Source organism: Hyposmocoma kahamanoa, unplaced genomic scaffold, assembly GCF_003589595.1.
Source record: "Hyposmocoma kahamanoa isolate Upper Pololo Valley unplaced genomic scaffold, ASM358959v1 65, whole genome shotgun sequence".
Classification (NCBI taxonomy): Eukaryota; Metazoa; Arthropoda; class Insecta; order Lepidoptera; family Cosmopterigidae; genus Hyposmocoma; species Hyposmocoma kahamanoa.
In genome coordinates this window covers 10,320,667-10,345,139 of record NW_020653853.1, presented here as the reverse complement: position 1 = coordinate 10,345,139, position 24,473 = coordinate 10,320,667, and the positions used below count along the sequence as shown (strand labels likewise).

Genomic DNA, 24,473 nt, shown 5'->3' with positions numbered 1-24,473 from the left:
TTATTGTGGTCTCTTTCAACAAATTAATTTACATAAATATGATACAGTACAAAGCTTGTGGTTCTGTTAAATTTAACAATGTTTTTTATAGGTTCCGAGAATATTGAGATGTGCTTGCCTGCACAAAATCGAAAAATCTGCAAAAAAATATTTATTAATCGATAGAAATAGAAAGCACTTATAAATATATTTTTAACGTTTGTTTTTATTTCTTTTAATTTAAAATGAGGATCGTATAATCATATATGAGACGTAAAAAAAACATAATTATAACAAAATAGCAAAAACAAAACAAAACACAATAAATATGAAAAACAGCATTTGGAGAAAAAAGAAAAAAGAAAAAAGGACTTTTCAGTTTTTTGTCATTTTCGAGATGAGTAATTATATCCAGCCATTATAGGTAATTGTACTGTTTATTCAACAAGCGAAATCATTGAATATATTCAAAAATATGGTAAAAATACACTACCTTAATTTAGTGTGACTTGGACTGCTTAGGTATTTTTATGTTTTGAAATTACGTTTTAGAAATTTTATATTTATAGGTAGAAGAATATATAGTAGTTTACGGTATTCTTAAATATGTATTGGTTTTATTACTTATGTATAAATATATGTTTATTTGCATTTATTTATCAATTTTTATCTATTGATTAGTAATTCCTCATACACCGCCGTCTTTTTCCTGTGAATTATATAATTACTTCCATCCAAAGGTTGTCTGGCAGAAATCGCTTAAAGCGATAAGACCGCCCATTGTACCACTGCTTATTTTTAATTTAATTGTATTGTATTTGTTTTCTTTTTTGGTGTACAATAAAGAATTTTTGTATTGTATTGTATTGTATTGTACTTTGGTAAATAACAATCGCGAAAACCTAAGAACTTATTTCTATAGAAATACTAATTTTTCCCTTGATAACAGCCAGAAGATTCTTGTTGTAATGAAATTACAAATACTGTAGAGAGCCTTACAGTGTTTGTGTTTGACACGATATTAAAGCACGATATTGATTACATATACACTATAATGACAAAATAATGTTAAAGAAATCCATATCGTAATAAATCGACAGTTCCAAAAGACAAAACACCATCACTAAACCAAAACTCTCGTGTGTGGTACAAAACAAATAAAGTGATTCAAACTTTTATTTACCCAAATGCGGCAGTAAAACCGAAAAAATCGTTTTTCCACCAAACTTTAATTGCCGGCAATGAAGTAATTAAATGTGACAATCGTAAAACACTGCGAGACTATAAAACATTATAGCCGTGTCGGGTCTTCTTACTCGGCGAAACCTTTAACAGGGAATAAGCTTAAGGGCTGAACTTAAGAGGCTATTCGCAAAGGAATGGCGCTGGTTAAAGGATTACAAAACCTTTGATCTTATACAGAGTGTCTGTGGTATCGAACTCAAAACTGAAGTGGCTTTGTCCGTCAAAATCAAAGAATTTCCACGACTTTTCAGAGTCCGTGGGAATAAATTCAGTATCTTATACGTTTATTTCTTATACGTTCAAACAACGCATTTGGATTTTAGTAACATTCGAAATATTGGCATCTAAATTTTTTAAATCTTTTAAATATGTCAATTACGGTTTTGTTTAACCGTAAAACTGAAACTAAATAAAATATAAAAAACCGCTTATGAAGGGTTATGCTGCTTTCAGTTATGTTAATAACTCAATAACGCTAAAAAATTTCGATTATGTTATTTATTATAAAGACGGCAGATTTGCTATAAACAAAATTGAATATAGAAAGTTCTGTACTTAACCATTTACTTTGTTCAGACTTTATTGACAGGTACGTGAAGTAGGTAATACATAATTAATTGAACTTTAAAAATATTTACGAAAACTTTTACCTACCGTTAGGTATAACCATGAACTCAGTAAGTATATCTAATATTAAAACGTTTTGTTCCAAAAAAAAGTCTTTCGCAAAATACCTTTCTCTTTTTATTAAAAACCAGACTTCAAATTACTTTATAATGCTCACAGAGTAAAAAATAAAATCATAACCGTCTTGAACGTCGGCGACCTCCGACCCTAGCGTTTAAAATTGCATACAACCGGTTCCGATGCATTAGTAACCCTTTATTCGGAACATTCCTGTTTGCTATCTCGTTCTAATATATAGAGGAGAAAGGAGAGAAAAAAGTCTGAGAGAGTGAGAGTGAAATTTTGGAGTTCATTATTTAAATTCCTTTCAAGAATTGTAAATTGTGAGTATTTAAATAAGAACAATCTTTTTGATATTTAATAGAAAGTAATATATACAGTGTCTAATTCATAATTGCATGTTTGTATTTTAAATTAATACCTATAGGTTATACTTTAATAACTTCAGTCTACAATGACAAAATTCTGTTTTTATTACAAAATCGTACTTAGATATGTGTAAGGTAATAAAAGCAACTCAAACAAATTGGAATTCATTATTTCAAAAACCTTAAATAAACTTCCAAGCACAGCAAAGACAGAACATTTACGTATAATTCAAGATAAATTCCATAATCTTTGCAGTCTTCAAATCACTTTTGTTCCGGTGTAATAATATCATCTATCTGCAAGAGTCGAGCGAGAAATTGCCCTTTTAGTCACAGCTGTTTACAAGAGCATGATTCGCTTAGTCGAAATGAGACATTGAATGCACTTTGTTTGGGACGGAAATATCTTTCTTTGAAATCGCTGTTGAGCTTGAAAATCGGTTACTAACTAGTTGATAGAGCCTTGTTGTCATTTAACCAGCTGGTGACATTTAATTTACACATACAATCATTAGGTGATTGTAGCTGTATATAGATGATTATTTTTAAAGGTTTTTGTAATGTTGGGTAAGAAAGAATACGACAAGCCATTTTTAAACAGTGGTTGTTATTTGAAACAACTATATTATTATTTTTTATTTCTCAGCTGACGGCATTGATTTCTTCTGCTTATGGATTCTGCGCTTTTGTACTTCTAAAACTGTTACGACAGATAATTCGTACTGGTTCAATCAATTTACAATCATCTGATCGAGGCGTCGAAGATGACAGTGATTTATGTCAAGTACAAATTAATACTATTAAAGAAACCTGTTATCCGAGTACCAGGACAATATAAATTGTAAAAAAACAATAGATGCAGGTAACAGACAGGCACCAATAGCAGTAAAGTTGGTATCATAGTTGATGCAAATTGCGGATCGGCGCGTGCGCGTGTGGGCGCACTAGCGGTCACGCACTGCGCCAAGCCATTGCATAATGTGTATGGTTGAAGTAGCAAGACTATGAGGAACTGTTTTTTTTAAAACTATACAAGATATATATTTTGAGAGATAACATTAAACATGAAACAAATCCGGTGCACAAGTCTTGTTAAGTAGCTTTTCGAAGAACCAGTAAGGGTAAAGATATATTATCTATTGACTCGATTTCGATATCATGGCAGCTAATTAGTGTTAATTACATAACGATTACAAATAAAGTCTTCTAAACCGTCTCACTAAGTCCCACTTGAGAGCATGGGTTTCCACTGAGGAGAAGGGTTCACATCCAAAGGATTACTTTAAGTTGTATTATCATTTGTACTATATTCATTGTGTGTCCTACAAAATCTATTACATCTAATAATATAACATCAAAGTCTATTACAAAATGCTTACGTTAGCATTAGTATTAGCGTCTTTAGCATTAGTAACTTACAAAAATTAACAGTAAACATTTTTGCATTACTATCATTGTCTCATCAATTATCATGTTATATATCTTGTACCACACTCTACGCTAAACTTATCACCTTACTTGTCTCACAGTTTCTGTGGAGGATGATCATCAAAGCGATAATGTTTTATGAGCTCGTTATTAAACGGATAATTTCGGACGGTATATCTGTGATATGACGCCTATAATGGGCGCTATTAGGGTTTCGTGCGAGGTGACGTTGTTTATGTTGGATTGTAACAAGTATGGTTGTAATGAAAGGCAAGTTTCGCGAATTATTTTCTGACGTTATAGCACCAATTAAGAGCTCGTCACTTTTTGATAAATTAATATTAATCAAATGTTTATATTCAAAATCCAGTTTGATTTTGTCCTTACTTCTTGCTTTTTGTGTTTTAATATATAGCTGCTAGAAAGTTAAAGCACCCTTTTTTTGTAATATAATGTTTAAGCACATCACAACTTCAATCTAATGTGATGAAAAATGTAGATGAAAATCACTTTAAAATTAAATAGCAAAGTATTTATCCCACTTCAGCGTTTTCATATAATCAAAAAGCCCTCTAACCTATTAACAGCTTCTTCTTTCACCAAGATACTTCCACCTAAATGATGACATCCTCCTCCATTCCACCTCTGACACTGGATAATAATTTACATCTCATAATACTTCTAATGTAATCTCTGATGACCGGATAAAAGTAGAATTTATGTACGGAAGAAACTTAGAACATGGACGCTGCCATTTTAGAATATAAAGCCTTAAGAATGACGTCATCGACAGTCTTCATCTTAATTTATATTTTTGTTAGGTAGTTGATTGATTAGGTTCTTTATATTTATTCTGACAAAATTTTCCAAAAAAACTCCCAGATCAATTTTGAAAGAGTTACTAAGGCTGTATTCTAAACGTTTTACACATTATTGTCTTTCAAATTATTGTAGTTTTTTTTATGATTCCAAGTGGCGAGATGAAGAACTACGCCTGGTGATATGCGACACGCCTATTCATAACAGCTGCAGTGCCATTCAGACGTTTAAGTCGCAAAGATCTTATGAGCACTACCACTGCTCCCTTCACCCTGAGACGTAATTTGATAAGTCCCACGTGTCTGTAAATTCACCAGCATTCTTACCCTTCAAAACCGGAATGCAGTAATGCTCAAATTACTGCTTGGCGGCAGAAATAGGTAAGGTTAGGTTAGTAGGAGCTGTACTGTTACTACTATTGTTTAAGTACTAAAGATTCCAAATTGGTGTTCGATAAGTACTACACCAAAAGCTTACAGAGCATGTTTGTCTTCGTTATGCGTTATGTTATGAGTATAAATTGTAACGAATATGGTTGACGATCATCAGATTAACTGTACAAATTCTGTCCAAAACCGAGCATGTTTGGCGAGTTCGTAAATCACAAGATAGCTTGGAGAAAGCTGAAATGTTACGAACTGTGTGGTTATGATGTGACCATGCTGAGGTTGTTTTGGGACTAACTTAATTGTCATGTCATCAATAAGTATTTCGCCTTTAGTGTAAAGTTAAGAATAACTTAAATTGAATGTAAACGTTCATCGCAGCTTTCTTATTTGAAATTGACGTCGAAAGCTTTACTATTGACATACAATTTAAACATTATAATTGTTACAAAATAACAAGAAGTTAGTAGCAATAGTACTCCTTGTGAAAGAGTCCGTCCAGGGAAGTACTGCCATCTTACCTATTTCTGCCACCAAGCGATAATGTGAGCGTTAGTGTGTTCCAGTTTTGAAGGGTAAGGGTGAAATTACAGGCACATGGGACTTGTCAACTTATGTCTCAAGGTGACGGGTGAAGTGGCAGTACCTATAAGATCTATGATACTGCAACTGTTATAGATAGGCGCGTCAATTACCACCAGGCGCACGACTTGTTCGTCCCGTCACTTGATAATATAAAAAAAGGAAAAAAGTCGTAACGAAAATGACAAAATAACGGACGGTACAGGAATTGCTATGATAATTATTTGTCCTATTAACTGATACTCTACATCCAAACTAAAGGTTCATTTCCATTATTAACTTCAGACACTCCACCGCACTCCACATAGCATGGCTGCAATAGTTATAGATAAATTAATTTTATATCTGGTGGAGTCGTGCGCGCGCGCTGCCCCCGGGCGGTGGCGGCGTGAGAACGCCCGAACGCTCGTGCTCGCCTAACGCCTAAACGAATTAGGGACGTAGGGTCGACAACTTGCGACGTGTGTTGTGACCCTTATAATGTTGCACATGTATGATGTATAATTTATGCAACATCGACGCCTAGCGCGAAAATGTTACAAATGGTTTATCATTGTCTGGTAATATTCTAACTTACATAATGTTATACCTGTGATGCAAACGTCTTTACAAATTTTAGAACAAATTTATGAGCTAAGTCATGAACGCTGATAAGACAGACAGTGCAAAAGCTACAGGCCACTCAGAGAGCTATAGCACGGACTATGTTGGATATATCTTCCCTAAATTGAACTCAGGAACACAGAGATCCGGAAAAAGCACCAATCTTATCGACTAACCAAAGTGTTAGCTAGCAGAAAATGGGAATGGACAGGCCATATGCCCCGTAGAGTAGAGAAGCACCCTTTTATCCAATCGGTGGTCTTCCACCGATTGGATAAAAGGGTGCTTGAGTAGTGATCCAGAGAAGGGTACAGAAGCGTAGGTAGGCAGTCGATAGGCTGAACTGATGACCTTGTTAAAGTTGCGGGTAAACGTTGATGAGCAAAACACAAGATCGAAAGGAGTAGAGTAGCACATTAGAGAAGATCTTTACACATCGTTGGAATTTCTTTACCAAAAAGATGGTGGCATGTGTTTCCTGCTGTGAGAGCTAGATGCTTTGGAGAGCTTAAATTTTAATCACATAGAACAAACGACATAGTTATCAGCATCTAGGCAAGTGTGTTTTACCCTATTTCCCTAAAAGTCAGGCGCAACAGTTGCAGTTAATTTTATACTACAATATATCTTGAGTTTCTGAACTTAAAGTCTTTAACATTTAACTTTGGTCAGTGATCATAAATTTATTATCCTTATGCACTTGAGTTCTGCAACTGTACTCTTGAGCAATTCGCTACAAGTTCTCACAAAATCGTAACTACCTTCACACCGTCTTTCAATCTCAAGCTTAAACGTTCTATTTCCCCGTTTCTCATGTCAATTGTGTAATTATCACGCTCTATTGGAGCATGCGCCTTTTGTCTTTACTCAGTATCCGTAACAACGATTAGGATTGTAGCAAATTGTTGCACTATTGCAACATACAAGTGTCTACCTGGTATCAGCCTGTTTGAGTTCTTGTTCAAGTGCTTATATATTATAGTAAGTAAATTGTACCGCCTACTGAATTCTTAGTAGGTAATTACGTACAGCAAATTCTGTCTCCTATTTTATGGCCTATACAACTTAATAATACTGTCTAATATTAAGAGCAAAAGCTTGGATCCCACTTGTCGAGACGCATTAACAACCTCACTTATTCTGAACCAGCGTTTTAGATGTTTCGTGAATACCCATTAGCATCAAATATGTTGACGATACATGATATTTAACTCACTTTTATTATAAATACAGTGTTAATAAGTGCTGACAGCTAATGCCAAGTAGTGTTCAAAACTAAATTAACGTACTGGACGTAGACCTTCATCATATACTATTACTATATAGCTACAGTCTTCTCTAACAAAAAGGACATTGAACATTGCGGGAAGATTATTTATTTAAAACTTTTATCCGTGTAAGTACGGATAAAAGTTTTAAATAAATAATCTAGTCATAATAAATTAAAAAAATAATAAATAATCTTTCTAGCCTTTTTTTGAAATCTTCATTTAATTTTAGGACTTTTGTTCTAGAGAACATGCCAATCCTATAATAACCTTATTCGAATTGTCGTGCAATTTATAGCAAAATTATTTTTATATTATTATTACATTAAAAGTACTACGTTAACTATCGCCAATCTACCATGTCACATAACATTTTTGTATATTTTGACAAGGGTTCAGACAGAATCCCTTGGAAGAAGTTGACATTGGAGCGGTTCAATTATAATAGAATCATCAGTAGTTGTCACTGGCTTTCGTTCTTTGTACATTCTGCCAACAAATGTTGACGTCTTTAATTTTATTACAAACTACACAATTTGGTGAATTCGCTTTTTCCAGACATGTTTATAAATTTTATGTTCCAGATCCTATGTTTACATTATGAGCTGAATGTATCAAAAATATGCCATCATTTCAGCTGATGATCTTAGTGATGATAATAAACAATATAAGTAAAAATTCACAAAATATTTAAAAAATTACCTTATATTTGGACAAAAAATAATATTTCGCCGCACCAAGCGTGCGCTGTCAATTACATATTTTTATGAAGAATCAATTTGTTTTTTATCATGAGGACGAACACTAGATGAAAGCTTTTTTATACCTCTTGTATAAGTGCAAAACCAAAGCAGTTTTAAAAGACGAGAATTCATCAACATTATGTCTGCTTATTTTACTTTCACACTTCACAAAAGCAAATGGAAATATCAAATATTAACCGAATATTAACTTGGCCGTGACAAGCTTAATAAACATTTTGTGTGTTAAGGGTTTGTGTGCTTATGCTTTTGTTTTATGTCTCTACATGCATTTTGTATATAGAACTTTTAAAATGCAGAACTGTCTAAATTAATATTTTTTTAAACAATTTTCGTCTGATCTGATCTTGAAAAAATTGTATTATCAAAATTTTACTTTCAATTTTACTTTTTATTTCCAAATTTAATCGTGCTACAGTTATTCTTCTTCTTACTAATTTCTCTATGTGCTTGTTGCACAGAAATTCTCTATACGCACATGGAATTTAGTTTACCGTTTATTTTAATTATCACTTGGCTTGAAAATTACCTTGTGATAATTTCAATACAGAGTCGATACTAAAAAAACCACATTCATCAACATTCATCCCTTAGTTTGCCATCCTTCCATTTATTCAAATTTAAATGGATCCACTAATGAGGTACACTCTTTACAACAAAAAAGAATCATCAAAATCGGTTCACAAATCGCGTCTCACACGTAACATACAAAAAAAAATATTGTCGAATTGAGGAACTCCTCCTTTTTTGAAGTCGGTTAAAAATATCATGCTAAAATCAGAATATTACCGAAAACAATAAAGTCCCCTAACCACATTGAGCCAGAGTGGTTGACAATGGCCGATTAGAGGAGCCACGTAGCAGGAGTCATATGTGCATGGGTTGATACGTCAATTCAAATCATGACTACGATATTATACTATTTATATATCTCTTTCGTCCATAGAACGTAAATCTTAATTTTAGTACTATGAACCGTTCATAATGTAAATTGCATAGAATTGACCTTAGAATCTTAAGAAACATCATCAACCCATAACAGCCCTGTCTCAATGTTCTTGACACTATCAAAAGTAAACGAGAAAAGGGACACTGCCTCGGTTTAATATTTATTTGGTTAATGTCTACTTTTGTTTCCAGCTCGTTCTCCGATGTCCGCTTTATGGGCGCCGGCCAATGCCACCAATAATTTTAATGCCCACCCATCATTCAAACAAAGCCCTAAAAAGATACTTCTAGTTTTAATTAAAAGTCCTATAAAAGATGCACTTAATGAGAAGCTTATAGTCGTTAAAATTGTAATATAGTCCAGCACGGAAAAGTTATAGTTATTAAAAGCATCTCTATCTTTGATATACGTACTATAGTCGTAACAGAAACCTGCAGGAACCAAACGAATACATAAACAGGTTATAATAACAGTATCGGAAAGTATTGTATAGTAAAATATATACAACGCAGGTCGCTATGTTAGAGATAGCGCGTGACCCACTGACAAAACAACCGGAGCGATCGCTGCAATACATTGTTTTCCCATAGCAGCCAAGCCCGATTCCATTCAGAATCTCATTACACTTGAAAGGGATTCAACAAATCTGGCGCAACGTTGTTCTCATGGACGTGTCTGTCGTTAGGGCAGCGTGAGGTGACCATTACTCGTACAAAGAGTTGCCTAAAATAGAGAGCTTTTGTGAGGCGGGAAGGCAGGCGCGGGTCGAGGTGGGGGCGGGGCGGCCGGCGGCTGCCCGGCGGCTCAGTCGCGCCGCGCCGTACAGCCGCCTCGCACGCCGCCGCACCGCGCGTGCTTCGAACAGCGCACGCGCACGCGACACATCCCCGCGCCCCGCGACGCACGTGCATTTTCAAACATCATCCTCCAATGTTCATATTACAACGTTTGGTTGAAACACAGATTCACGATGCAAGAGCAAAGTTCCTCGCGATCAAGCAAATCTACATTGAATTCTTTGGAAAGCGCTATCATCAAGCTGAAGAATAACCTACAAATACAGGATACCAAGACCTCAACAGACATGAATGGACTGTTGGCAGTTGACCCACCATCCCCACATCCGGAGACGAAAGCTAATGCAAGTAAGACCCATAGTTCATCTACAAGTACAAATTTGAATTTATCGTTAGCGTCTGCTGCATTGTTACAAGAAAACATGCTACAAAGATCACTTCAAGGCGTTGTCATTTCTCTTCAAAATGCAATGATGAATTCTCTACAACAAGCCGCACTCCTGCCTTCAAATTCAGCAGCAGCTGCCGCTTTAAACTTACAAGCATTGGAATCTTATTTGACTTTACAACGTCTAACATCTGTCTCTTCTGTAAATACTACAAGTCAACCTAATGCATCTGATAATAGTTCAACATCTAAGCAAGATATCTTAAGAATAGCTACCGCAAGTGCAAAAATAAGTGATGTAGATGCAACAGAAAATACTACTAGAGAATTTTCACCTAAAACGCCGGAAGAATATCCGTTATCTGATGCAATAGCGGCAGAAGATGTTGATTTATCAGAAGAAGTTGAGGAAGATTTAGCTTTATTAGATAATGAAGACGAATTTGCATTGGAGCAACATTTGGAATCAACGTCAAAATATGGGTACAGTTCATCACAAAATTTGGACAACGGATATCCAAGTCTCATAATGAATGCAATGTATCAACAACAAATGAACGGAAGTCCATCGCAAGCGCCTCTATCCCCGCAACCTTCTAATTCCTCAAGTTCCAAATCTACTAATAGTTCTACGTCTTCGACGGGAAGTAGTATATCAAATAAACCGAAAACCTCTGGTAGTGGAACTAGAACAAAGAAACAATTCATTTGCAAGTTTTGTAATCGGCAATTCACGAAATCCTACAACTTACTTATCCACGAAAGGACGCACACGGACGAGAGGCCTTATTCTTGCGACATTTGCGGCAAAGCCTTCCGACGGCAAGATCATCTACGAGACCACAGGTAACTGTGTACTCTTTTTTTAAATTATTATGCATTAAAATTATATTATTCGAGATATACAGACTAGCTGAACTGTTTGCTTAGCCTAACGTGAGGAATGATTTATCAGATCATGTACGTTAAATAGACAGAAACAGACTTGTCAAGACTTGACCAGGTTCAAGTTCTAAATGTTAACCAGCAAAACATAAGCACGTAATTCGTCACTGTTATCTTAATGAACACTTATCGATATTCGAAACATTATCTTCACACTCAAGCGACCGAGTAAATCAATTACAGTGATTAATTTTGTTTCCCTATCCCAAAAGTACGGATCGAATGGCCCGGCTCTTGCTTAAAAAGATAATAATACTGTGTCGAGATACATTTTAGAGGTTCACGAATCTCATTTTTCGATATCAATAAAAGATATTAGTCCTCGGGTTTCAATGCAAAATGTTATGAGCAACTTTGAATAATGGCGGTGAGGGGAAAATATTTAAAACAAAAAGGGTCAAGTATGGTTCGAGCTGATGGTATCGACAAGTCGTTCGTCACGCTCGTAAATTATGTTACAAAACCGCCGCTAATCCAAGAAGAGTCGATGTTTTAATTTTGGCTTTCATTTTGTACCCTTCTCTGAATTCTTTGTAAAACTCTGCGCTTATCTTATTTATCACAAAATATCTTTTACATGCCTTGTTACAATTAAAACTGATATGTTTGGCCGGTATTAGAATACCAAACATGACAAATATATCAAACACAATCAAGAATAACAATAGTCATATAAGAAGTCGTTATCTTTGTTAATCTATTACTCCACTTATAAAGAACACCCACCAAAAAGAGCTAAAGGTGTTGAATTCTTAACACCTGTCTCTCGGCAATTTCCTTCCAAATCACCGTATCTCTGTAGCAATAAAATAAATTTCGTGTAGACGCCAGAGGGTTAACCCGAGCCGGGCCGAGCCCGGCCTGTCAATGTTCAATCGATGTACGTTGACACGATACATTATAATGGACCGAAGCGAGACTTCGACGGGTTTTAACAAAACACGTGGTGATCCTGACGAGAGGATTAATATGGATGACAAAAAAAAACATGGTAAATATCCCTCGCATACAAAATCAAGTTTTATTGTTCGGATTGTTGAGATTTTTTTGTGCAGATTGGAATTCTGATAATGACCCTAAATTAATTTGTATCTTGTTTAGTTTTTCGTGTAGATATCCTTTCGCAAATCTTTTAAGTTTAAATTCAGTGATCTTAACCCTTTTTACAACTCTGCAATGATTAATTAATCTATTATCCTCATCAATAAATCTTATAATGAAATAACTAAACTCGGTTCTGAACTATCACTTCTAAAAACATTTAAACTTAGTAAGAATACTATTTCATAGTCTATTAATAAGTATTGCAAGCTTAATTAGCCAACGGAGATGTCGTGTTGCTTCGAGTTAGGCCTAACGCTGCACCGCGGCGGTGTCGTGTCACGCTCCATTGCGCGCGCATACTCGTTCCCTAATCATCATCATCTCGTCTTTTAATATTGAAATTATTATTTCATTCATCATCCTATACCCATTTATCGTCCCCAATCTAAGTAATCCCAACGATTATTACACGTATTACGTTACTTTGAGCACATCATTAATTTCTTTCGTAGAATATTTGTTTATCCGATACGTAGATAATTTCCTCGAATTGTATTCGATTGCCGGGCATCGTGTTTTGTGTTATTATTGATTATACGTTATACGGTGTTAATTGCAAGTTGTACGGATACATTTAATTAAAATTGTATAATTCCTACGTTTTATAAAACAAAGATTTGTTTTATTGAAATTACTGTTTGTGTTGTTTGATTATCTTTTTCACGCTTATTTTATTAGACTTTGACATGGGATCATAAATTTTGTATCAGTAAAGTGTATTGCTTATCTAAGTATGTAGATGTTTGTCCAGATGGTATAACTGTGTGGTTGGTTTTGAGTTGGCGTAAATTAATGGGACTGGCAATAAAATTGAGAGTGTACATGCCAATTTATTACCAATATCCCGCGGGCGCTTGTTTGCTTCCCAGCTCCCACAAGGTGTTCAGAACACGCGAGAGCCGATGTTTCGGCGCCTCCAGACATGATGTATTTATTGCCCTTCTCAATGATAGCCTTTCCAGCTAAATGGTGCTGTTACTTAAGCATTTTATGCGCTTGATTTTCCGTTTTCGCTGTAGGATGTTTATTTATGTCAGGCTTTCAACGTTGTATTTCAATGACATATTGCTGAAGTTTAAAGTAATATTGCAGTTTATGAACACATATTTTCACGTTCAAATTTTATATAGGCTTGAATTGATGTCCTTATTTTCCTTCATGTTTTGTATGTGGTATTTTCAACAAATAATGAACGTTGTAAGCATCATAGCAATTCAAATTAAATTTAAATACAACATCGTTTTGATATCCGAACGAATAAAGCAACTTAATATTTATCTACATATCTTTAATCGAAAATTTCTATTACAGATATATCCACTCCAAGGAGAAGCCTTTTAAGTGTCTCGAATGCGGAAAAGGGTTCTGTCAATCCCGGACGTTGGCCGTCCATAAGATTTTACACATGGAGGAGTCCCCACACAAGTGTCCCGTCTGCAGTCGTAGCTTCAACCAAAGGTCCAATCTCAAGACTCATCTCCTAACACACACTGACATCAAGCCTTACAACTGCTCCTCTTGTGGAAAGGTCTTCAGAAGAAACTGCGATTTAAGGCGCCATAGTCTCACACACAATTTAGTAGGAATCTCCTCAGTTAACACCTCACCCAGCGGAAGCAATGGAAAAAGTCCCTTACTAAATCCCAACTTTCCAATTGACAACTTAGACACCGAAGATGAAAACTAGCACATGTGAATGAGTAGTGAAAAAAAGACTGATTAAATACATATAAAAAACTTTGTAGTCTTAAGTTTTAGAGCCGTCTTGGGTACAGCTATAAAAATAGACAGTAAATTGACCATCAAACTTATGGAACCAGTTGATGGTGACCACACGGTCAAATAGCGGTGATAATTTATCCCCTTGTTATTTTTTTTGCAAAACAAAATATCGTATGAATAGTTATGTTTATTCACGATTATGGTTCTTAAGCTCTGGGTTGTTCTTTAGTATTAAAATCTGCAATTTTTGTTTTCTTAACCTTGTACATTTTCTGATCTCATTTTTGTATGTAAATATTAAATTATACTGGTAAGTCAGACTTGTGCACTCCGTCCCTTAGTTTTAAGACTAGCTTGTAATTATATACAACTTATTAAGAAATAATATTTTGTGAATTTTACATTATTAAGTGTGAAGTCTTCCTCCTTTGGCCTTATTATAAAGTTTTTTTTGTAATCTTTTGAAGATAGTATTTCCGATGTTAATCTATGTACACATTACGTAGTGTAATTAAATATTGATGACTACCATAAATATTGTTGTTTCTATTGACTATCTCGTCGATTATATCAAATTTCTAAATAAAGCATGGGTAATCTTGAACGACCAAAATATGTATCATAATTCAACAAACAGTTGTACTGAGCCTGGCTTATAGAAAACAATATATTAATATAATATTTACTAATACTAAAACTGAGAAAGACGTCAAAGTACTTTATATTCAACTTTTTAAAATATGTCTTGAACAGTTACACGGGAAATATAAAAAATATAGAAGATATGATTGATTTAGCTTATAGAATAACAATACACATTTTTAAATAATGAAAGGCAATAGCATTAATCAAATGTTCTGAACAAGAATCACATATTCTGAAATGAATATTGCAGACTTCAAGAATGGCGTTACTTTTAAATGTAGAATACAGCAAAAATTGCCTAAAAATGTTCAAATAATTTTAAACTAGCAAAAAACTTAAATGTTAAATAAAAAGCTAAGAAATATTAAAACTATTAAAACATTATTTAATTAAATGAAACGCTCATTAACCTCATGAACAAAATTGAAAGAAGAGGAAATATGGCCACCGGTATTTTCAGAGAAAAATATCAAAACTCGCTATGTAAATAAATAAAATATTTTCTATTTTACATAATCTTGTCATATTTCATTATCTGTGTCGATTTCATAATCCTAACAAATGGAGTAAGTTCTCCAATAGACTGATAGATGGCGCTCTCCCGGTTGTTGGTATCAAATTATGTGCATGTATAATACAGAAGAGAGATGTCTTCATTAATAAAGCTTCAGTGATTTATGCTTGATATAAACGAGTAATGAATGTCTTACACTTTGGAAATGTAATTGTCTTATTGAAAAACGATGACTTCACTAGCTGCGATACACTTTACATACGCAATAATTAAATTAAAAAAACAAACAATGAAACAAAGAAAAAAAAAGAAGTAGGTACACAAAGCAATCAGCTGATATGAAAAGTTAATAAAATATTTTTATAAACAGTATGTGTAATATAGGTTTAATAGAAATGTGGTTCCACATTATTGTAGGTATAACTTTCCGGTCGGACGTATACTTTTATTATACTTTATGGAAAATTCATAGAATATGAATTTTCTATAAAGCTTACACTTTATAGAAAATAAGAAATAAGATATACACTATATAGAAATAAGTCCATGGAATGAAATTTTACTTATAACATACCCTTATATTGAATTGGACTAGTTATTTGATGCCAAAGTCACAAGTTAAGGCCGTAGTTCTGGAGTAGAAGAGTTACTTTAAAATTAAGTCAAATTTTTGCTTTTTTATATATTACATTAAATAGTTCCTCTACGACCAAGTCAAAACACATTCAGAAAAGAGTATATGAAACGACTACGACTTTTTCAAAATTCAAATTGGCCAATCCTGATGTTTTAAAATCACGTAAATCTGTTCGAAATTCAAATTAACCAAACTTTAATCACAGTGCAGTAGTGTGGCAATCATGAATGCAACTGCACCTACTGGTGAAAACAAATAGGTACATTTCCATCATTGATCAAATCGATGCACAATACAGGATTAATAGAGGTAAAAGCGGTAATTATAAAGGTTAACGTAAAACCCAAGACCATTCTCGCTATTAGCAACAAAAGACGACTACTGAGCTTGAAAAATCGATTCAATTCAAACTCCGAATCGATTTAGACCTTAAAAGTTGTTCACATGAATAAAAAGACTCCATTGTCGATTCAGTCACACACAAAGGCTCTTAAGAGTGTATCAAAATGACATAAAGCTCGATTCTTTTCAAAACACGTTTTATAAAAGCCCACATGTCTTATTTTTTTCAGATTTTGGTAATATACGATGTGTTAAAAAGGTAACAAATTGTGACTGTCCGTGAGTGTATCATGTTTCTGGTGAAGCGATTTTTTAAGGTTATTCATATAACAAATTTAAAGAGTGATTCGTTACAGATTTAACGCCTTTTGTGGTTTTCCAAATTGGTCGGTTTATTAGTTGCCGTATTCCTTCACATTTTAAAAAAGAATTGACTTTACTGATTCTAACAGACACTTATTTCTTAACAGGCTAACTACTATTACAAAGCTCATATAGTTTTGTAGAAAAACCTACTTCAACGGTTTGTTGTTTCTGCACTTTATTATGAAGCTGTTATTAGGAACAAAGTAAAAGATCAGGGTTTAAAAGAAATAAATGCAAACACATTACAATCCTACCCTTCCATTAAACACTATGACAACATAATAATAGGTGGGGACTTTAGGCCGCTTTATAGCAGAGAATTACTCACAAATTACATAGCAATCACCTGAATCGGAAATCCCGCTGTGTTAAACAAAGTCCCTTTTCCTTTTGGAAACAGAAATGACAGTATTGTCACCGACACCAAAATTACCGGCGATTCACACAGGATTATTGTCCTTAAAGGTGTTTGAAAAATATTTGCTGTTTCGAGTGCGCATTATTCGAATTTAGTGGCGGGTCTTTATTTCGCGACCACACACGGTACGGATGTTTTTCCTTGTTTTTTTTTCTGTACGGTTGTGAAATTGTATAAGGTGTTTTGACAATGCGTTCGGAACGTGCGTTTGCGCTGTTTCGAATGTTAAGCACGGTTTCGCGAGTTATTTGTCTTCATTTTACGGTTAATGTTTTTCTTTAAAAACTTCATGTGTACCTGTTTTCGTTACACGGATGTCACCTTCGAGGAGTGTAGGTATATTTATAAATCAGTCTTCAATTCCGAGATTGTAGAAAAAATATCAAGTATTAATTAGCTTAGTAGCAGTAGAGCTCCTTGTGAAAGAGATCGTCTAGGGAAGTACTACCACTCACACTATTGTGTTCCGGTTTTGAAGGCTAAGGATGGTGGTGCAATTATAGGCACATGAGACTTGTCAACTTACCTATGGGTCAGGGTGACGGACACAGTAGCAGTATCTCTCAAATCTTTGTTTTACCACCAGGTAACACAACCTGTTCGTCGTTTGGTATCATAAGAAAAAATCAAATTGTATTCATTTTTTTCTACAATATTACTTTAAATGACACTGAAGTGCATAATTATTTTATATTTGAATGTTAGTTTCATGCATAAAAAATATTGAGAAAAAAACTGAATGTGATTATGCTTTAGCAATGATAGCCTCAAATATTGTAAAGAATGTTACAAAACCTCGGGTACAACAAACCAAACCTGTAATTATACTACTTTTATGCTACAATGTCATAATAAATTTTAAAAAAAATCTCAATTTTTCAAAAATACTATCATTTTCTCTTAGAATCAAATTTCCCTCATTTATTCCTTCCTTCATTTGCTATTAATAAGTAGTCAAAGTACATTTGAAATCTAACTCGAACGTAAGAAGTAATGAGGACTAAAAACAATTTACATTCAAAACTGAAGACACGTTCACACATGTGCGGTTTTATTTTACTTGAAAATGGCATTGAAGCTCGCAACCATTGCTTTCGTATCGCTGGTATGCGAATTAACGGTGACATTTGTGATTGCGGCGGCCATTAGTATGAATATAGTAAGTACTTGATATAAGTACAGAGTATATAAATGTGTAGAGACGTCTATTAGGTACTATTATTCAAATAGTCCAAATGTATTGAAACTTTACGTAGAGCTATAGTAATTTTATAAGTGACATAATTAAATCTCGGCTGCTTTTATTTCTAGTTGCAATACCACGGAAATAAGATAGTTTTTTTTTAGATCTGTAAAAGACGGACTTCACCTTCTTTTTAGAAGATACCCGTGCCTAGATGCAGGATCTAATACTTCAGAAACTTTTACGTGGTATGTGTACCAAGAACTCATACAAGATTTATAATAGTAACCAGATGAATAATAATAGAACGCACTAAAAAAAAACGTTCATTTTTACGTATACATTATAGATTTCAAATAAATATTTGTTTTGTAACTTTTGACACAGTAAAGTCAGTCTAATTATTTTAACTTACGAATAAACTTAGTACTAAGTTCATTTCCTTAACTGAGTTTAATACTAAAAGTGTTCACCTTGTGTCTTCTACATTTAAAAATTACATATATTTTGTGAAACGGAATATTTGTTGTCATACTTCTGATAGTAACCTACTCTATGGCAGTTGCCCACGCGCAGTTATCGTGTCGCAGCTGACAGTAACGGCATCGTCTTGATACTCTTCTAGATAGCGCCCGCACACGACGCATGACTTCAATACTACAGCTTTATATTGACAATTTTGTATGCAATCGTCAGGGTATACTGTTGAATAAAATTTAAATTCAGTGTCTTTTCTACTTCTTTATTACTCTGTTTTTATAATAGGTATATGAGCCAGCAACCAGTCAGATTATCCATAGCATTGAAAGCAATTACCGTATCTCTAGACGGAATTATAAGCATTCTTTGTTTTGTCAGAAAATCTAAACTATAACATTTTTGTTTTCGGACCTAAGGCATAGCTTGTATTTGTAGTTTTTTTATTTTAAAGAAACCAACATTTAGGGACCTTTACAAGCGCCGCAGCACTCATATATATATACGGATTTTTTGTTATGTGTAAAAGCGAAAGCCTAAGAGTTCAATATCTGTCAGACTGTTGATTTAAAAAAATAAAACTTTGCAATGCTCTAGAAATTAGCGACTGTACAGATAAAAATTATGTAAAAAATATCAGATAGCCTATTTTGTGACGATAAGAAAAATTACAACCAGTAATAATCGTGAATTGATAATCTTTCTGTAGTTTGCATTGTTTGCTCTACTTTTGTAACCACAATTTAATAAAACCTGGCTTTAGTTTTAATGCCCACAGAGTTTATCTGCAGTTGAGGAACAAATACCTGTCCAAAAATTGTAATGACATAACTTATATGAGTATCTTAATCCATTTAGATTAGCCATAGTTGCAATGTTAGAACAAAAGTCTTTGTTGAAAATTAACCACTAATAATATCAATGAAAATTAATTATAGTACCAGTAATTAATTATAGGTGGTGGAATTACAGGCACATGGAACTTGTCAACTTATGTCTCAGGGCGACAGTCGCTGTGTTTGTGCCCTTTAGATGCACTGCATCTGCTATGGACAGGCGTGTCGCTTACCACCAGATGCATGACTTATTCGTCCCGTCAATTGGTATCATAACTGCCTCTGTGGCCGAAAGGTTACCATAACGGACTGCCACGCAGAGGTCCCAGGTTCAATTCCCGAACTGGGAGAAATATTTGTACGGCCTACATTTATTTCTCTCGTGAGTTTGGGTGTAATTTGTCTATGCGTGTATCCACGGCACGCGACACAGGGTTTCCCTAGTGCGGGGCCATGTCGAATGTGTGCGTTATTATTATTATTATGTTATAAAAAAGTTTTTATGCTAAATTAATTTCAATATTAAAAAATATTTTTAATAACGCTGAATTAATGTAAATTTTGATGAGTTTATTTTACCGGTGCTTCTTTTAATTAATTTCAGTTTTACTTTTGTATGAATAAAATAAAAAAGCTCTAGGTGACCAGTGACTTTAACAAGTTGAATGCTCTACATTTTTATTCAATATGCCGTATATTGAATTGACACTTCTACCTGTTTCTATATTCTCGCATGGTCCCTTTTAAGGGACATTTCGTACCTATATTAATTTAAGTTTAATGTTGTAAAAACAATCACCCTACGAAAAAAAGAGCACATAAAGCATCTTTTCAAAATTGCGTGTTACCTACATATTCGAGATCAGGACAAAAGATCTATCTCTTGATGTTTATTAAGTTAAAAACATTAGCATGAAAGTATTTTACTTAGTGAAACATTTTAAGTTTCTTTTATCCGAAAATCTAGGCAATTCTTAAACTCATTTATTATTAATTATAATTTAAATTTGCTGCCTTTCTTTTTTTCACGGGCAGAACAGTATAAATTATTTATATGTAACCCTAATTATTCCAAATAAAACACTTCTACGTGACCGTCAATTGTTTTTTCTTCTTAAACACAATAACAGTAAATATAAGTATGAAACTCTAGAGATCAGTCTGACTTAACAAAATTAAATTTGAACACTAAACTCAAAGTAATAAGACGAGAGCTTTAAACGTATCAATTGCAAGTTAACCTTCGAATTGTAATCGTATTCTCGAGTTAAATTTCAATAAAGCAACTCCATAAAAGAAAGCAAGAGTGTTACTCTATTATCTGTAATCCTATACTCACTAAAACTTCTTTAGAGGGCGGTGGGAGGAGCTCTACAGGCTCCACCTAGTTCGTCCCATTCAGCGTGGTGATTGGTTGATTCGAACAAGCGTGTGCGCACCGAAGCACGCTTCAAGAGAACGCAATTCAATTGATCGCAGTCTCGAACTCTCTTTTATGTGCAGTTCTGGTAATAGTTCAATTAAACGACCAACTTAGATCAAGGCACAGTACAAAATTGTTATTGTAAACGCTATATAAATTTAGCTTCTAAAATCCTAGACGCACGTAGCGGTTGTTCGAAACATTCATTACTTAGTTAGAACGTTAATTTGACATTTTCTAAGATTGCTTTCATGTTACGAGTGGGCTTGAGAAAGTTTATTGTTCAGAAAATATTGTTTTTAACTGTTAACAAGTAAACAGTAACAGTAAACCGTTGCTTTTGCTGGAAAGTGCTTTCCTGCCTTTATTGGTCGCAAATCATTCGTACAATTTCTTGAACAATATAATTAGTACCTACTTAGAATATATGCGTATACATTTATGTATCAATGTTTCATGCTTCTTTTTTTTAGAATTAGAAATACTGTAAATAAACACATAGTGATCGTAAACGTTTTTCTTCAGACCTAACGATGGGTAATGAAAATATCGTGAGAATTGATGACAAACGATATTGTAATATAATATTATTTTATGAAAGTTTCCGTTTAATGTTTCAAGCCTCTGTTTCTTTAAGTTTTTTATAATACTTAATTTTGGAAATAGATTAAGCATAATTCATTTTTATTTATTTTATCTTTAGTGTTTCATGATTTTTATATTAAATTGCTCTACTTACATATACAGAACGAAATGGCGCCCGATAAAACCAACATTTCCTAAAACATTTCCTAAAAAAACATGAAATAGAGGATCCTGTAGAAAATATACTTATGTAATGTTCTTATTCGAAGACTGTACAGTATGGACTTATAAAAACAGACAATAATACCAACACCTTCACATACTAAATAAAACATAATCACGGAAGTAATCAATCGTGTGTATCGGCACCTAGACATTCCATCATCGCACATAATTTGGTTTTTGGGTGAATATGACTGTACTAATCCAATGCTATGATAGGTATACAATGTGGGAAGTTGATAGTCGGTACCCTTTATTCGGTGACAAGCTCCCACCAGCACGACTATCATATTCTTCAGGGTATATCACGGAAAATATTGCGATAGAATTTATTTAATTCCGTCTTCACCTTTCCATCCTCGGAGGATTAGACGTAGGCTGGGGTTCCACCCCGCATCTTCATCATCATCACCTTCATTTCAGTCATAGGACGTCCACTACTGAACATAGGCCTCTCCCGAAGATTAAATACTATAGATATAGAGATAGTCGATCAGACGGGGCGCGCATCCATCGATTACGCCCTTACCGGGTCATCCGTCCATCTAGTGGGCGGCCGTCCTACTGAACGCCTTCCGGTTCGTCGTCGCCGTTCGAGAACCTTTCTGCCCAATCGTTCCACCCTTATGTTGTAGATATTACACTGTTTTGTTATGGACGTTACACTTCCACATTTAAATAGCGAACGGAAGTGGAAGTGTAAGGAATTCTTTACCTGCAGACGTATTCCCTGATCGATATAACTTAGGCCTTAAACTCGCTGTTTCCATTGCATTTTATCACCCCAGCTCTTTTCAATTTTCTCCCCGGACATGAAATGCAGTGGTCAACATGGAAGTCCCTGAAACGTCTTCACAGTGAACAGTCTTCAAGGACACAAGTTGTCCGACACATAGACAACATGGTGAAATGAGGCTCTTCCAACCCCGATCAAAACCGTTGTGCTTTCAGACCCCATACACAAAGTATTTGTCAGCAGCGATAAAAACTCTGCGATAAATACTCTAAAAAGATAAACGATTATTTTAGGTGGAACTATATACGTTTTTATAATAACATTCCAGAGTATATATATTAAGAGTATCATTTCCTAACTTTAAAACTTACATTAAAAGTAATTGAAAAGTCATCTACAAAATTGAAGAGTATCTATTTATTCGATAAAGATGTATGGAAAGACAACATGAGTTCCATTCCACACAATTACTATTCAAAATGTATTCCATAGCATTTAAGTTTATTTGAAAAAAGCAAACCCTAGAGTTTCTTGCTCGTTCTTCCCAGAGAGCTCAGCGTAATGGACGAGCAGTAGCTTCAAAAATGACGTTTTCAAGTGTAAAAATTTTACATATGGACTAAATGATTAGTTGACTTTGACTTTGACTGCGCTCATGCCCACTGTGTCCGACCAGCTATAGCCGCTAAGATTTGCTAAAGGCAACGGATAGGTGTGCGCCAGGCGTACAGGAAAGGAATGGTACATCGCACGGGGAGGCTCCTTTCGTTCACCCCACTGTATGAAGTTTAGTAGCAGTAGAGCCCCTTGTGAAAGAGTTCGTCCGGAGAAGTGTTACCACTGTTCCTATTTCTGCCGCCAAGCAGTAATGTGAGCATTACTGTGTTCTGGTTTTGAGTGGTAAGGGTGCTGTTGAAATTACAGGCACATGGGACTTGTCAGCCTATGTCTAAAAGTAACAGGCGCAGTGGCAGTGCTCCTCCGACTATTGCGATATAAAGCTATGAATACTATCAGGCCCACGACGTGTTCGTTCCGTCACATGATATTATAATTTAAAAAAAATGTAATAACAACCTGCGTATTGGGCCAAAGAAATTTGACACCGTTTTATTATTTTATTGCTTTTGGTCATTGACTCGACAAAATGAAGAGCCTACATAGATTGTATTGTGGTTGTGGTGGTAGCGGTACCTAATATAAATCTCAATATTCATAGCTGAAAACGGAATTTACGATAATTTAGCCAATAAACTAGTAAAATTAATATACCGAACATAATTAACCCTCGGAATGACAAGTCTAATGCAAAGCACAGTTATCTATCTTCCAAGACACCTTTTCAACCTACGCCGTACAATTGCAACAGCTACCTAACTATTTGTAGTCTACCCACACTGTAGTTTAACAACGGTACTATTACCACTTGACACGGGGAGATTAATAGAATGTTGAATTTTGGTTTATTGTTTTTTTTTAAGATTTATTTAGAAATTACATATTATTTTGGAACAGTTCCACTTTCTAACATTAGTAGTCAATACTACTACTTGTTGTTAGAAAGTGGACTCAGTACTACGCCTTGATGTACTCCTATAAGTCGTTGGTGTTTTGTAGAAGGGGCGAGAGCGCCATTTTGAAAAAAATTTGAGGGGAATACCTATTTTTTAGTTTTTCACGACTGTTTTGAAATATTTACGTCCTGTTTTAAATTCAATAAATCATTACAAAATAATATTAATGTACCAAAAGACCACACGAACTTAAGTATCCACTATTTGTGTAGCACTTAGTACAAATAGTGATTACCTAAATGAAGGCACCTACTGTACTATGGGTGCCAGAGTAACGGAATTCACACCAGGTGTACCCAGAACACCCAAACCAGACCGAATTTACAAAACTTCATTTTCCAAATTGGTCTTACCGAGAATCGAACCCGAGACCGTCGTATCCAGCGCCCACAGCGCAAATCATTGGACGATTGTAGTCAAAATATTATAAAATTCTACACATACCTAAAACGAGCGTTGTCATATTAGGGGGTCACCACTCAAC

At 34.5% G+C, this 24,473-nt stretch overlaps 1 protein-coding gene across 1 annotated transcript; it reads left to right on the top strand.

Moving 5' to 3' along the window:
- Positions 1-9,887: 9,887 nt before the first annotated feature.
- LOC113231285 (protein sister of odd and bowel-like) lies at positions 9,888-14,492 on the top strand. The gene is made up of 2 exons (XM_026465531.1): positions 9,888-11,106; positions 13,621-14,492. The coding sequence occupies exons 1-2, from the start codon at positions 10,046-10,048 to the stop codon at positions 13,994-13,996; spliced, it is 1,437 nt and encodes a 478-aa protein (XP_026321316.1). The 5' UTR covers positions 9,888-10,045; the 3' UTR covers positions 13,997-14,492.
- The last annotated feature ends 9,981 nt before the right edge of the window (positions 14,493-24,473 follow it).

What these genes read in the sequence shown, in the direction of transcription:
- LOC113231285 (XM_026465531.1), top strand. Translation starts at nt 10,046, where the DNA reads ATGCAAGAGCAAAGTTCCTCGCGATCAAGCAAATCTACATTGAATTCT. An exon ending in GATCATCTACGAGACCACAG is followed by an intron (nt 11,107 to 13,620) that starts GTAACTGTGTAC and finishes TTTCTATTACAG; the next exon opens with ATATATCCACTCCAAGGAGA.